Genomic DNA, 14,026 nt, shown 5'->3' with positions numbered 1-14,026 from the left:
TGTAGATTATTACAGTGGCATTCACAAACACAGAAACCTAAACCTGGACCAAGGGTTCTTTCTGCTCAGAAATGTGGAAATTGTAACTCTCTCAGATTTACTTTTTCTCATCTGCTTCTTAGTGTTTCTTCTTTTTTAGGTAAAGCAAAGTCAAGTTCAGTGCAATGTCGTTCTGGTTTCTTCTTGTGTAAACAACACACTCATTTCAAAGTCTTTGAATCATTTTATTATTTCAATCTTAAAACTGTTTTATCTTGTGCACACAGTATCAAAATCTTTGCTTCTGTTTAAAAGTGAAACACCACAATGTCGTCTGCAGGTTGATGGGGAAAAAATGCTTTCACTTTAAATGGAAAAGTTGTTTTTCACAGCACAACTAGTTTCCACTGCAATAGTCTAATTTTCTGTGGTTGACAGGATTTGACATTTAACAGCGAAACAGATTCACCACAGAGGAAGTTTGTAGAATGTCAGTCTCGTTAGCCTCTCGTGGAAAATTAGGGTTAGTTAGTTAATCATGTCCCAATCAAAAACTTGAGTTTGTTTTGTTATGATTTCATAACTCAGACATTTAAATGTAGAGTTTGTTCAAACATGAAACAACTTGCTACTTTTTTTTAATTGTCCCGTGATGATCTTCTGGACTGAAGTCTGTCTTTTTATACATAATGTTTTGGAGATGTACTGCATCACTGAGAGTATTCCATGAAGACTGAGACAGCTGTTAAATATTCTTTTGGTTGGAGCAAAGAAATTTATGACTGGACATTGACTCTACAACACAGCATCCACAAGAGAATGAAAAACCAGATTAAAGAGTATGAAATAGAAAAAATGACATACAAACTGAAACTGGACAAAAACGTTTGAAAAAAGTGGCACAAAATGATTAGAAATAATGTCTTTTTGTCCCAAAAATCAAAAATGAAACGAGAAAGTAAGGGATAATGTTGTATCATAATGCAACTCTGTTATAAGCATATACTCACAGTTTATGTATGTATTTATTCCTTTTCTTTTTTGTCTAATTTCTGCTACTGCAATTATAAGAACTTGAGTAAACCAAAATAAATAAAAACAAACAAATTAAATATGATAATAATAATATTAATATTAATATTATTAATAATAATACATAAAACATGAATAGGTGTTTTTTTTATCCAGCACCTGGGATATTTATTTAGATTATTATTATTAATGATGATGATGATAATATTATCCTTCAGTTGCATCACCATCATGTTCTTGCTGTTATTGGCATATTGTCAATAAATGATATGCATAATTTATCATAATATGATATTATAGTGTTCTTAAGATGCTTGTGCTTGTTGTTAATCGTGCAGATGACTGAATCCAAATTGGAAAAACGGAAGAACAAAATGTCTAAATATGTTTTAACATTTGAGTATTGAATATTAACCGTTAACATCAAGCAATAAAACTGAAACTATGTTATTACTGAGTAGTTTTTTTCTGCTCCACAGTCCTACACGGGTAATGAAGTGTTTTGTGTCGGTGGTAGTTTAATGTAATGGCTTACATAATGCTGTTGATGACCCACAGCGGTACACTGTGTGCTGTGTTGTTTGATTCATGGACGCCTGTGCAGCAGCAGCAGCTGGTGATGAGCAGCTCCCAGTGGCTGCTGCTGCTGATCCGCGGCACATGCTCAGTTATGTACACCCAGACAACTTTGAAGGCTTAGCTGTGGCTGCTGAGGTCATTGCACTGGAAAAAAAAAAAACTAGACTGACTCCCTCCACTACACCGCCTCCATTTTGAATAGCCATGTAATAGGGGTTCGCATAGTTTGTGTGTGTATCGCCCACTGCGCTGCGTAGTGTCAACAAGCCACATCCAAACATCCTTCGACATGGACGACCTGTTCAGTCCGCGGAGGTAACTTGATTAACTTATCGTTTGCGTTTTTATTTTAGTTAGGTACGTACTGAATGTGTCTTTTAGTGTTTTGCAGCGCTACTTTGAGAGACATTTGTGTGAAATAGTCGGAGTGTCAGTGGTCACGAAGTTCGTGTCTGGCTAACAAGCTAGCCAAATAACAGCGTAATGTTACTGTCTCGTTAGCAGCTAGCAGATCCTCTTGGAAAATGGTTTTCTGTTTGATTTGATGTAGCTAACAGCTTGTTGTGCAGCTATTATTTAAAATAATGCCAGTAAAGCAGATTAGCCGTATGCATCGTTAAATTAATGGGTCGTTGTCGCTACACGTACGAATGTCAACGACATGCCGTGCATGCTAATATTGGTATTTATTATTGATTGCATATTTTGACTAAGATAAACTAGCCTAGGTGAAGCAGTCATTCAGCTACTGCCGACCTGTTATGAGCTCCAAAGTAGCACACACTGTTCTCGTAATGGTGACCGTAAAAATTAGCAGCTCATGTATGATTGATTGACAGTCTTTTGCGGTGGTTAGCGTCGGATTTCATTCATGTAATATAAGGAAACGTCGCAGGTCGCAGCTGAGATTGGTTCACAGTGATGGAGGGGCGGGATGTTGTTCTGCTGCTGAAATCACTGTGCACTGGGAGGAAAGCTGCGTTGACAACAGCCAACTTATACACATATCGATTGTATGTCTGTTTACAGAGCGTACAGCGATAATTACTAAGTAATTGACAGGTAATATGCAGCGGGATGAACACATTTTATTTTGCTTTTCCTTGATACTAAACACTTCACCGATGCCAAAACTATTATTGGAGATGCAGAAATTTAATGTACATTATAAACTTGGCATGGGTTATTTACTTATCTTTTTTCCAGGAGCCTGAACAGCACACAGGGCGAGATACGAGTGGGGCCAAGTCATCAGGTAAACCCTGCAACAACCAAAATATTATTTATATCATATTTGAATAAAATTAGATACTGCAATAATTAATCCATTAGTCAGATTTTTTTTTATTGATTTATTTGGGTAAAAAAATATTTTTGAAAACCTGTTGTGAAAATGCCTGTTATAATTTCCTAGACCCCAAGGTGATGTCTTCAAATGTCTAGTTTTTTTCAGCCAACCGTCCCAAAAATCTCCAATTTGAGAAGCTGAGACAAACAAATATGTGGCATTTTTGCTTTAACAGTGACTAAAATTATTATTTGATTATCAAAATAGTTCCAAATAAAATGTCTGTCAATTGACTAATTGTTGCAGCTTTTGTGCAGTGTACCTTATTATTTGCATGTCATACAGCTATTGTGCATTTCTGTCATATGTAACATGTTAAATCTAAGGATATATTTGAATATCTATGTGCAACAGATGGATACTAGCATGAACTATTACCAAATACCAGCAAAATCTATTTGATTATACTGACATCCTTTATCCATATAATACTTTATGAATGCTTTGTCACACATTGTAATTATAGAATTTCTGAATGTTGTAATAAAAAATAAGCACATGGATTTTTGTTGTGTAAATACACCTTAACAAACATATATGGTAACAGGGCACACAGTCATCCTCTGAGGAAGTGTAAGTGTTTACTAGTTCCTGTCTCTTCTTCGGTTTCGCTGCAGGCGAAGCTTCCAGAGTTGCAGCCACGGCCTGCTCCTGGTTTACAGACTCAGACAGAGAGTGAGGAGCTCATGTGGACGCCAGGAGTCAATGACTGTGACCTGCTCATGTACCTCAGAGCTGCAAGGTCAGTGTCTGCATTTTATAGCGAATAGAATTTTATGATAAACTCTAGTAATTTACCTACAGCTTACTGAACAACAACATGCAGCAGCTATTTAATGCTTTTAACTAAATGATTTCCTTTATTACGTAGCTGCTTTTGTTCATTGCAGTGCCATAACTGTAAAGAAATAGAGAATAGAAAATCAGGTGGGGCTTTATAGTTCAGTTTAAACCCTCCAAAAAAAACAGGATTACTGACTGGCCTTTCGACACAGTAGTCAGAAAGATGTCACAAATGGGGAAGTATATGCAAAACAAAACCTGTTCTGGTCTGGTCATGTGAATGCCAGTGTTCCTGCCAGTCAGTTTAAACATAGTTTATGTCTCATCTGTGCTTGTTGTTTCCAATTGTGTTTAAACACAACCTGGTTATTGACCTGATTTTCTATATGTCATATTAGTGAGGAACCTGTTTTAAGTGGGGCAAGGGAATAGAAGAGAAATATGGTTGACACTGCTGGTTTTCTGCTGGAGAAACCAAGGCCTATGTTGATAAAAGTTTCGGAATCACTTCTTGTAGTCAGATTTAACATTAAACCAGGAAAGTGTAAAAATACACTTTGAATGTTGATTTTATCTGACACCACGTGTGTGTTGTGTTTATTTTTCAAGGAGCATGGCAGCCTTTGCAGGGATGTGTGATGGTGGATCCACAGAGGATGGATGTTTAGCAGCCTCCCGTGATGACACCACACTCAACGCTCTCAACATGGTGCAGAGCAGATTAATTATATTCATAATTTTCCAGTTAATTCAAATAACAGCAATAATATATTGCAGATTTACAAACAACCATATCTTTTTTTCTCAATTCTAGCTACATGCAAGTCATTATGATGCAGCAAAAGCTCTCCAGCGTCTGGTTAAGAAGCCTCTGCCAAAGCTCATTGAGAAATGCTGGTCGGAGGGTGATGTGGTGAGACGTCTTTTGCTTGTAACACAGCACTGAAGGTCAGTGCTGATAGTTTGTTTGTCATTAACTAAGTTTGTGCAGGGAGATAAAAATCTTGATGTTTAAACTGGTGGGAAACTGTCTATATATTTTGAACATACCCAAGATGTTTAATCATACAGGGAGTGTAAATTAAAAAAAACTGAGATCAGGTCACTTACCTTTAGTGACTGCTGTTAAAACAGCAATGATAACAAACAGGCAGTAAAAAACAGCATTTTTAACCACTTCCTCAAACAGCCAATCAGTCCAGTACTTCCAGTATAACCATGCCGTGTGTGATAAATGCTACTATATGCAGCATCCTAAGATTAATATTATCTGTACTAGAGCCTTTTGTTTTACTGTGTGATTTCATTTAATTATACCCACCCCTCTCTCTCCTTTCCCTCTACAGAAACATTTCATCAAAGGCCTGAGACAGTATGGAAAGAATTTTTTCCGCATCCGGAAAGACTTTCTTCCCAGCAAAAAGACTGTAATTTAACACTTTGTTTTTGCGTACAGACTAATTTGTATTGCATACAGTGATTCACAAGCGTAAACCCATATTATTCCTAAAAGTCTGTGGTTTTGTCATCAGGGAGAGCTGATCACTTTCTATTACCACTGGAAGAAAACCCCTGAGGCTGCAGGAACAAGAGCTTATCGACAGCAACGCCGACAGCCATCCTCTCGCAAGGCAAAGACTCGCTCTGCAGCAGCTCCAGTAAACACGCCATCCCGAAATTATTCGGGTGAGCACTTCTTAATGTTCCTCAGAAATATTTTGCCGTTGTTGCTGAATGGAGGAATAGTTGTGTAATCATTGGACTTGGTTTTAATCTAAGCTGATCTTTTCCTTTGCAGTGGATGTGAGTTCTGCCAGCGAGGACGATCTTGATAGTGAAGACAGTGAACAGGACATCAAGAGTTGCAGCCATTGTGGTACAACAAGTCAGTACAAGTCTGCATTTGTGATTCATCAGATTGGGCGGTGTTCAATATTTTATGTAATCTTAGTTTTTTAAAGTGGAAAATGGTTTGTGAAACTTGTACCTAAAGTAATTTTTCTCTAACAGGTTCCAAAGATTGGCACCAAGGAGGAAGAGATAACCCTTTGCTGTGCACGAGTTGTCGCACCTATGAAAACAAACATGGATGCCTGCCGCAAGCTCCAAAATCTGGAGGCACGTCATTCATGTTTAAACCTGTTAAAGAGGAAGAAGAGGTGAACAGCAAGCATGGCATGAGGACACGGCGAAGCAGAGCACCTGTAAGCCTGAAGCTGCCAGATCATTCATACTGTCATCTTTACTGCCAGTAATGAACAGTTACTTGTAAATGTTTGTGGAAATGCCATTTTGTAGTCAAAATATCATTATACAGAAGAAGAATTTCAAAATGTTGTTTCACTTTTTCACTGGGAAAATATCTTGCACATGATGGGAAACATGTTTTTCTTGCCTGCATTTTAACAATGTCAACTTGTGACTATTTTTAAAGCAGCTGTCATCTTTAAGAAGTGGCCACAGGAGGCTCACAGGCTCCCCCACCAGTGAGGATCAGCAGTCCAGTAACCAGCCCTCCCCTAGCGGAGTGACTTCTAACTCTCTCAGATCGTCTTCCACTGACAATAAGAATGAATCCACTAAGAGGACCAACAAGGTAAACCTAATCTACACATTTCATATGCATAGACATACATGTATCTGTATGGCATTGTTCTTTCAGACCAGTTTGAGTTATTGAGCACATATGGTGTGTCCTGTGAAAGAGGCTATTTGGTTGCAATTATTTGCATGAAGAATGAAGATACTAAAAATAAATAGATTGACAGTGTGGCTGATTATGCTGCTACAAAGACGGTTGCATCTGATTCGATCCAAACAGCCTCATAACAGATAGATACTTAGGTGCAGCGTGTACAGTTTTGTTATATGTACGCAGTTCTGTGGGCGGGAGTCACTTTTGTTTTTGTGGTGCTGTAGACATCCAGAAGAGGCATTCCGATTTAGATTCAGAGGTAAATCATAAAGCAATTCAAATTTGTGTTTGATGTTGTTCACCGGGCAATAGCTGATGAGGAAGTGTTCAAAGAATTCACCAGTCGAGCTGATGAAAGTTTAGTTAGCCCCAACCTTATCTGTAAGTGAAATTATACATGTTTATGTAGGCGACATAAACATTGTGTCCTTGGTGGATACATGTGACACTGCTACAGAGAAAGACGCATTTTCAGTATCACTCATTGAGGTTTTTGTGTCATTCATCATTGTCATTGTCTTCTATCAATAATTAACACCGTTGTGTAAATATCACACTGTATTTATAGAAGGTAAAAGAGGAAGTAACGTCCCCAAAGACAGCAAAACGTGTACGGGAGAGTCCTGCTCAGGAGCCTGAAAAAGTTACATCTAAAAGGCCGAAGACACAGGTGAGAGGCTGTCATTTGTGAGATTTTTTGCAGCAGGGACACTAAACGTCTTGTTTTGTAAACTAGCACGCGTCTGTTTCTACATGATAATGATATATTGGTAGGCACAAATTGGGCACAACATGATCCAGATTTGTTTGTTCTTCCAGGATCCACAGGGCTCCCGGTCAGAGGGAGAGGCCGAGGTAGAAGAGGAAAGCTCTTCAGAAAGCCGCAGCGCTCAGGATGATGGCAGCAGTGACACCAAAGACATTGATCAGGACAACCGCAGCTCTTCTCCCAGCATTCCCAGCCCTCAGCAGGGCAACGAGAGCGACTCTGACTCGTCTGCCCAGCCGAACGGTGTCCCATCAGAGCCCGTTGCCCCTGCTGCTGTGTTGGCTGACACACCGGTCCCGCAGGCCCTCCCCTCTCAGGGTCCCGCCATTACTCCTCAGCCACCGCAAAGCACGCCCTCTGCTGATCCCGCTCAGAGCCCCCCTCCTCCTTCTCCAGACCCCCCTCAGCCAGCAGCTGGTCAGGCACCTGCCACAGGGGGTCAAAACAGCCGACCACAACCCATCTCACACTCTCTTTCTGGTCCACCTCCTCTACCATCATCACTGGGTCAGGACTCTCTTCTTTTTCCAGCATTTCAGGTCCCACCTGCTCTCAACTCTGCGCAGCCTCTGCAGTCACATGGTCCATCGCCTCAGGCCCCCCAGCGACCCCCACCATTCTTTAGGGAGTCGCAGCTCCCTCAGCCTCCTCTGTCTGGCCCACAAATCAAGCCTCCTCCCACCACCCCAATTCCACCTTCACACAAACAGATACCACACCAGTCTGCTACACCTTTCCCCCAAATGCCCTCCAATCTCCCCCCTCCACCTGCTCTAAAGCCCCTCAATGCTCTGCCCAACCAGCATCCTCCAGGTGCTCCACCTCCCCCTCTTCAGCTCATGCCACAGCCTTTGCCAGTGCAGTCACTTCCAACCCAACTTCCAGTGATCTCTCAGGTGCAGACCCACCATGGAAAAAGCATCACTTCTTCTCACCCACCTGCTGCAGCCTCACACTCTCTCACATCCGTAACATCATCTTCTATTGGCCCTGTCCCAAGCCTCCAGCCATCCTTCCTGCCTCTTCCTCTGAGACCATCGCCAAGCAACACAGCAGGGGGATCACATGTTCAGATTAAAGAGGAGCCACTGGATGAGATGGAAGAGGCAGAGAGCCCACCGTCTCCACCTAGGAGCCCCTCGCCAGAGCCCACCATCGTTAACATGGCAAGCCACGCCAGCCAGTCTGCACGGTATGACTGAAGACATTGTTTCTAAGGAACAGCCCTTGAAATAATCATAAGGTTTTGACAGTCCTATGTACTGCTATGAAATCAGATATACTACATTGCTTGAGAACAGATCACACGTCTTAGCTTTTTCTGCTTTTTTTAGTATTCTCGTATATAATTTGTAAAATCTAAAGGAAAATTATACTGTCTACACTAAATTTCTATTTTTTATGGTAACATTTTTATACAGCACAAGTGGCCAAACAATTAAACATTATTTAAACAATCACTCAGTTTAACACAAAGTAAATTGATTCAAAAGTGGCCTGTGTGCATAACTAAGGTCTAAGTTGAACCAGAATGCTGCTCTCAGTTCGCATGACTGTTTTCAGCAGCAGGTCTGGGTAATGATTTTAACCTTTGTTTTCCTCTCCAAATTGGTGGCTTGCTCAACACATAACACAAAACGCTGTCACGCTGTGGTCTGTTTTTTTGTTGTTGCCATATTGATTTTGTTTTCAAGCTGTTATAACTCCCAGATCTGAGGAATTAACTTGGTGCTTGAAATGTCATTTTAACTGGCAGGAATTACGCCCAAAACTGCATCATATGCAGGTTTATCTTCTGAGATATCTTCTGCGTTGTACATCTCATTATGTTTCCTATGCACAGAGCCAAAAACTCCTCAGGCTTTATGTTGTAATTTTGTGTGAATGAAATTTGAGTACATACTAATAAATGCATACCTGTTATCTCCTTCAGGTTTATCAAACACTTGGATCGCGGTTACAACTCCTGTGCTAGAACAGACTTTTTCTTCACTCCACTTTCATCCTCCAAATTGGCCAAGAAAAGGGAGGAAGCAGTGGAGAGGTCTAGGAGAGAGGCTGAACTCAGTGCTCGGCAAGAGCGTGAAAGGGAGAAGGACAGAGAGCGAGAGCGAGAGCGAGAAAGGGAAGCAGACAGAAACACTGTGAGTGCAACATCCTTTCATTCCTTTTTTCGAGCATCTTCTCTACCTGTTATCTCACACGCTGTCTTTGCTTACAGAGAGCCACCAGCTCCTCCCATGACAATCGCATGAGTGAGGCCCAGATGACAGCTCAAGGCCACGGGCGCACCTCCTTCGAGCAGCCACCCGCCACTGTAGCTGCTGTGCCCCCCTATATTGGCCCTGATACACCTGCCCTGCGCACCCTGAGCGAATATGCCCGACCACACGTCATGTCCCCCACCAACCGCAACCATCCTTTCTACGTGTCCCTGAGTCCTGGAGACCCCCTGCTGGCCTACCACATGCCTGGCCTGTACAGTGCCGAACCTAGCCTGAGAGAGCGCGAGCTGAGGAACCTCAGAGAGAGAGAGCTGCGGGAGAGGATGAAGCCTGGCTTTGAGGTGAAGCCCCCAGACCTGGAAACCTTACATCCCTCAGCCAACCCCATGGAGCACTTTGCCAGACATGGTGCACTAGGTCTGCCCCACATACCCGGGCCTCCCCACCCCTTCGCACCCTTCCATCCTGGGCTGAACCATTTGGAGCGGGAGAGGATGGCGCTGGCAGGACCTCAGCTGCGCCCAGAGCTTAATTACGCCGAGCGACTCACTGCAGAGCGGCTTCATGCGGAGAGGATGGCCTCTGTGGCAACTGACCCTGCTGCCAGGCTGCAGATGCTCAATGTGACGCCGCATCATCACCAGCACTCTCACATTCACTCTCACCTCCACCTGCACCAACAGGACCCCCTCAGTCAAGGTGAGGTTGGACTTTATAGATCTTCAGATGTTAATCAGCAGTAATACATCTGGTAGTGGGATGTTGACCTGTATTTACTGTATAACCTTATTTTATTTTACAGGTTCAAGTCCTCACCCTCTGGTGGACCCTCTGACAACAGGACCACGTTTGGCCCGATTCCCCTTCCCTGGTGGCCCAATCCCCAACCCTTTACTCAGCGATCTTCCTCATGATCATGAGATGCTGCGCCACCCATTGTTTGGTTTGTAATCTTACATACTCATGGCCAGAAATTTGAGTCTTAACAGAGTCTAACTTCTCTTATTCTTTTTTTATTTTATGCCTCCACGCCGGCGACAGCCAGGGCCGGAGGCATTATGTTTTCAGGTTGTCCTTCAATCCAGCTGTCTGTCCCTTTGTCCGTCGTATTGTCATGAACACAAATCTCAGTAACACCTTGAGGGAATTTCTTCAAATTTGGCACAAATGTCCATTTGGACTCTAAAATGAACTGATTAGAATTTGGTTGTCAAAGGTCAAGTGTCACTGTGACCTCACAAAACATATTTTTGGCCAATTTACGACACAGTTTAACACAAATGTCTAACAGGATAATATGATGAAGTGATGACATTTTATATCCAGATGGTCAAAGGGCAACTTCACTGTGACATCATAATGTTCTGCAAAAATGCTTCTGGCCATTATTCAATGCTGTAACTCAGGTAGGGGGGGATTGTGACCATATTTCCTGCGACTTGGCAGGGTGGTGGAGGCCATAATTCTATATTATTTTTATTTTTGTGCTTTCCATAGGAGCTGCATATCCACGAGAGCTGCAGGGCCCGATTCCTCAGATGTCTGCTGCTCACCAGCTCCAAGCCATGCATGCTCAGTCTGCAGAGCTGCAGAGGATGGCTATGGAGCAGCAGTGGCTGCATGGGCATCACCTGCATGGAGGCCCTCTACCAAGTCAGGAAGATTACTACAGGTGAGGCCTTTGAATGTTGTAATGTTGTTTTTGAGTATCTACAACAAGGGTTGAAACAGACTTTTTGAAGACACAAAACACTGTCAGTCTTTCCCTGTTGGGAAAGATACTGTTGTTAAAAAGAGAAGATGGTCCTCATAAAATACTTCTGTTAAAGCATACACACTGCTTAGCTTGTCTATTAGTCACATAGACACTCTCCTTTACAGTAAAAACTTTGGGAAACAACTAATATTTACTCTCCAGGAATTAATTTTGTCCATGACAGCAAAACATATTAACACAAGCTGTCTGTCTTCTGCACGTTAAGTGAGCTTGCTTAGCAATTTCAGGGCTCACTAAGTCTTCAAGAAACACTAGCTTGTCAACATTAACGCTACAAACAAACCCACTTTGCAGCACTTGATTAAGGAGGCAGTATCACTCCATTTAAAAAAAAAAAAAAAAATCTAATGTTCTTGATTATGGTACAACCCCCACTTTTTCAAACATAATTTCCAGAAAAAAATATTGTTTTAGCCTATATGGTGAATTGGATAATAAAAGTCCTTGTGTAAGAGCTTTTTTTAATCAAGGAAATGTTGCAGATCAGGGCAACAGCAATGATCACTGTTGTACCGAAAGCTGATGATGTGTTTGTACCTGGCCTGCAAGAGTTGAAAATAAATATTGTAACAGAAGCAAATGAGTGAAACAAATTTTCAGTTTGAGGAATTGCTTAGTTACACTCGTGTGACAACCAGCTGCACAATGTTAACTCAGTTTTGTTTCTGTTTTCCAAAGCCGCTTGAAGAAAGAAGGTGACAAGCCATCTTGAGTGTCAGGTGGTGCATGCCCTGAGACCCTACACTTATACTCAATAGAATACTGTGTACCTTTGAGACTGTAAGAGAATATTTGTGTGTCAATTTTTTTGTTTTAATATATTTTAGAAAATACTTTGTGGATCTTTATGTGCATTCCTCGTTCAGCACTTAATGGGACTGTCAAAGTCCGTCTGAGATTTTCATATCACTTAGGACTTTATACTAGTTTTATTATCAAATAATCAACAATCTCACTTATTCGTGTGAGATTTAAAAGTGACAGATTTTCTCTAACAAACTGTAAAACTGTTTGATATGCAGTGATTTAAACTTGCTATAATACAGCTCTTATAAATGATATGAAAACAGACCGACTTTGGTGTTAAGTTTAAACATACCTATGATGATTTCTAAATGATTTCCTTGTACAGAATGACATTTAAATCAGTGTTTGAATGATTGTAACAACCTAGCATGACGCAGTCTTCAGTTTTCAAACTAGAGTAGCAAGTTGCATTGTGGTGTTTAGACTCTGAAAGTATAGTAGAGGTTGGTTTTACTCTTAAATCTGCTAAATATTTGTCTAAATCCTAAAGTTTTATATATCAAGATATCTTTTCACAGTATAACCGAAGCTTTTATTCGCTCATTTTTAAGATTGTAAATATTACATGGTTACATTATTCTATATGAATGAGTACTATTGGTATAGCAGTAGTTGTGAACACCTGACCCCTGATTCAGCACGATAGCAGTAAATCATAAGCTAAAAACAGTATATAGTATTATAGGTGAGATAATGATTAATTGGACCATGATCTGTCACTACAGACAGAAGGTTTTTTTGGAACAGCGTATTTCCTTCATTTTGATGAGAAAGAGTGAATTGGAAAAACAAAATCTTTGACACTTAAATGAAATTTAAAAAAATAACTGCCTCTAAATTCAATATTTATGTGATATAATATGAAAGTGTATCCATTGCATATTTATTTCAATAAATATTTCTGCAGTGACGCATTATTTACTTTGCATGTGGAGTTTTATATGCAGAGAAAAAAAAAACATTCTGTGGTATAAGAAAAACACCCGTATACCTCCTGCTTGTTTCCTGCACACATCAACTTACACAGAGAGGAGTTATATATTCATGGTTTTATTGCATTAAATCAATTATTGCACCAAATCTGTCATATATGGAAAATCAAAGTTTTGTTTGACGAGATATGTTGTGTTCTAACAACAATTTATTAAACAACAGATTGTTTAGCGTTAATACTATACAGGCATTTGACACAGCAACACTAAATGGAAATGTCATTTATGAAGTTGTGTAAATAGTTAAAGCTGCTCATGAGAAAATAGTTTAGCTTAAATTTTTTTTCCAACACAGTATGTGACATTTTTCTTTTTGCATCACAGCAGATCCTGCACCTATGTTTTGACTATACAGCATTTTAGACCAGTGGTTCCCAACAACAAGGGTTCCTGAGATGAATCTAAAAGGTTGTGAAGCAAGAAAAAACTAAAACCTGCTACAAAGAATTACCTATATTTTTCAGACTTGTCTCTAATCTTTGTTTTTTTTTTACTGTCCAATACTGTATAGTTTTACTTTTTCAGATCTGTAGAAATTATTCAATGATGTGGTCTGAAAATGAAGAATCACTCTGAACTGCTTTCACCTCACGCAGGCTTTGATGAGGGGTCGCAAGAGGACGTGGCTTTGAATTAAAGGAGCACAAAGCAAAAAAGGTTGGGAACCACTGATTCAGACAAAGCTTTCCAATCACACACAGCTCAGGCAGTCACCTACTTAATCTTTTTTTTACAACATACTTACAAACCAGACCAATGTCTATACCATAACTTTCTTTGAGGCTTTTATCCCTAAATAGACACCCCACATACACTTTGCAGCAGTGCATGCTAAAAATCTACAGGCTCCTGTTACATCTTAGCTTGACTGCAACGGTATAACATACAAATCCATGATTGAGGCACAACAGGACATTTATAAGATGGCACGTGTTAAAAACTATGAGCTTCTGAGCTTACATTATGGTCCGTTTATCAACATCAGTTTATCCAGAACTGATAAAACCAGAGTTATTAAAAGCTTAAAAAACACCTGAAAA

The 14,026-nt window shown here is 40.5% G+C and overlaps 1 protein-coding gene across 2 annotated transcripts; it reads left to right on the top strand.

Moving 5' to 3' along the window:
* The first annotated feature begins 1,814 nt into the window (after window positions 1–1,814).
* Window positions 1,815–12,900, top strand: LOC111222911 (arginine-glutamic acid dipeptide repeats protein-like). 2 transcript variants are annotated; one of them, XM_022746819.1, is made up of 17 exons: window positions 1,815–1,905; window positions 2,797–2,845; window positions 3,556–3,680; window positions 4,331–4,430; window positions 4,536–4,634; window positions 5,068–5,148; window positions 5,254–5,407; window positions 5,520–5,606; window positions 5,732–5,925; window positions 6,159–6,317; window positions 6,985–7,086; window positions 7,236–8,377; window positions 9,119–9,329; window positions 9,407–10,109; window positions 10,213–10,353; window positions 10,908–11,082; window positions 11,866–12,900. In XM_022746819.1, exons 1-17 carry the CDS (start codon window positions 1,880–1,882, stop codon window positions 11,897–11,899), a joined length of 3,582 nt encoding a protein of 1,193 aa, XP_022602540.1. In that variant the 5' UTR covers window positions 1,815–1,879; the 3' UTR covers window positions 11,900–12,900. The 2 variants fall into 2 exon arrangements, with proteins under 2 accessions (XP_022602540.1, XP_022602539.1); XM_022746818.1 differs by having other exon boundaries at window positions 6,156–6,317.
* The last annotated feature ends 1,126 nt before the right edge of the window (window positions 12,901–14,026 follow it).

Source organism: Seriola dumerili, unplaced genomic scaffold (genome assembly GCF_002260705.1).
Source record: "Seriola dumerili isolate Sdu_G_001 unplaced genomic scaffold, Sdu_1.0 BDQW01000109.1, whole genome shotgun sequence".
Taxonomy (NCBI): Eukaryota; Metazoa; Chordata; class Actinopteri; order Carangiformes; family Carangidae; genus Seriola; species Seriola dumerili.
The sequence above is the reverse complement of the archived record's forward strand: the minus strand, read 5'-3'. Positions and strand labels throughout refer to the sequence as shown.

Bases quoted from the DNA above. Each gene is read 5' to 3' on its own strand.
- LOC111222911 (XM_022746818.1), top strand. From the start codon at position 1,880: ATGGACGACCTGTTCAGTCCGCGGAG. The intron at 5,926-6,155 runs GTAAGCCTGAAG...CTATTTTTAAAG, and splicing joins CACGGCGAAGCAGAGCACCT to CAGCTGTCATCTTTAAGAAG. The intron at 8,378-9,118 runs GTATGACTGAAG...TATCTCCTTCAG, and splicing joins CACGCCAGCCAGTCTGCACG to GTTTATCAAACACTTGGATC.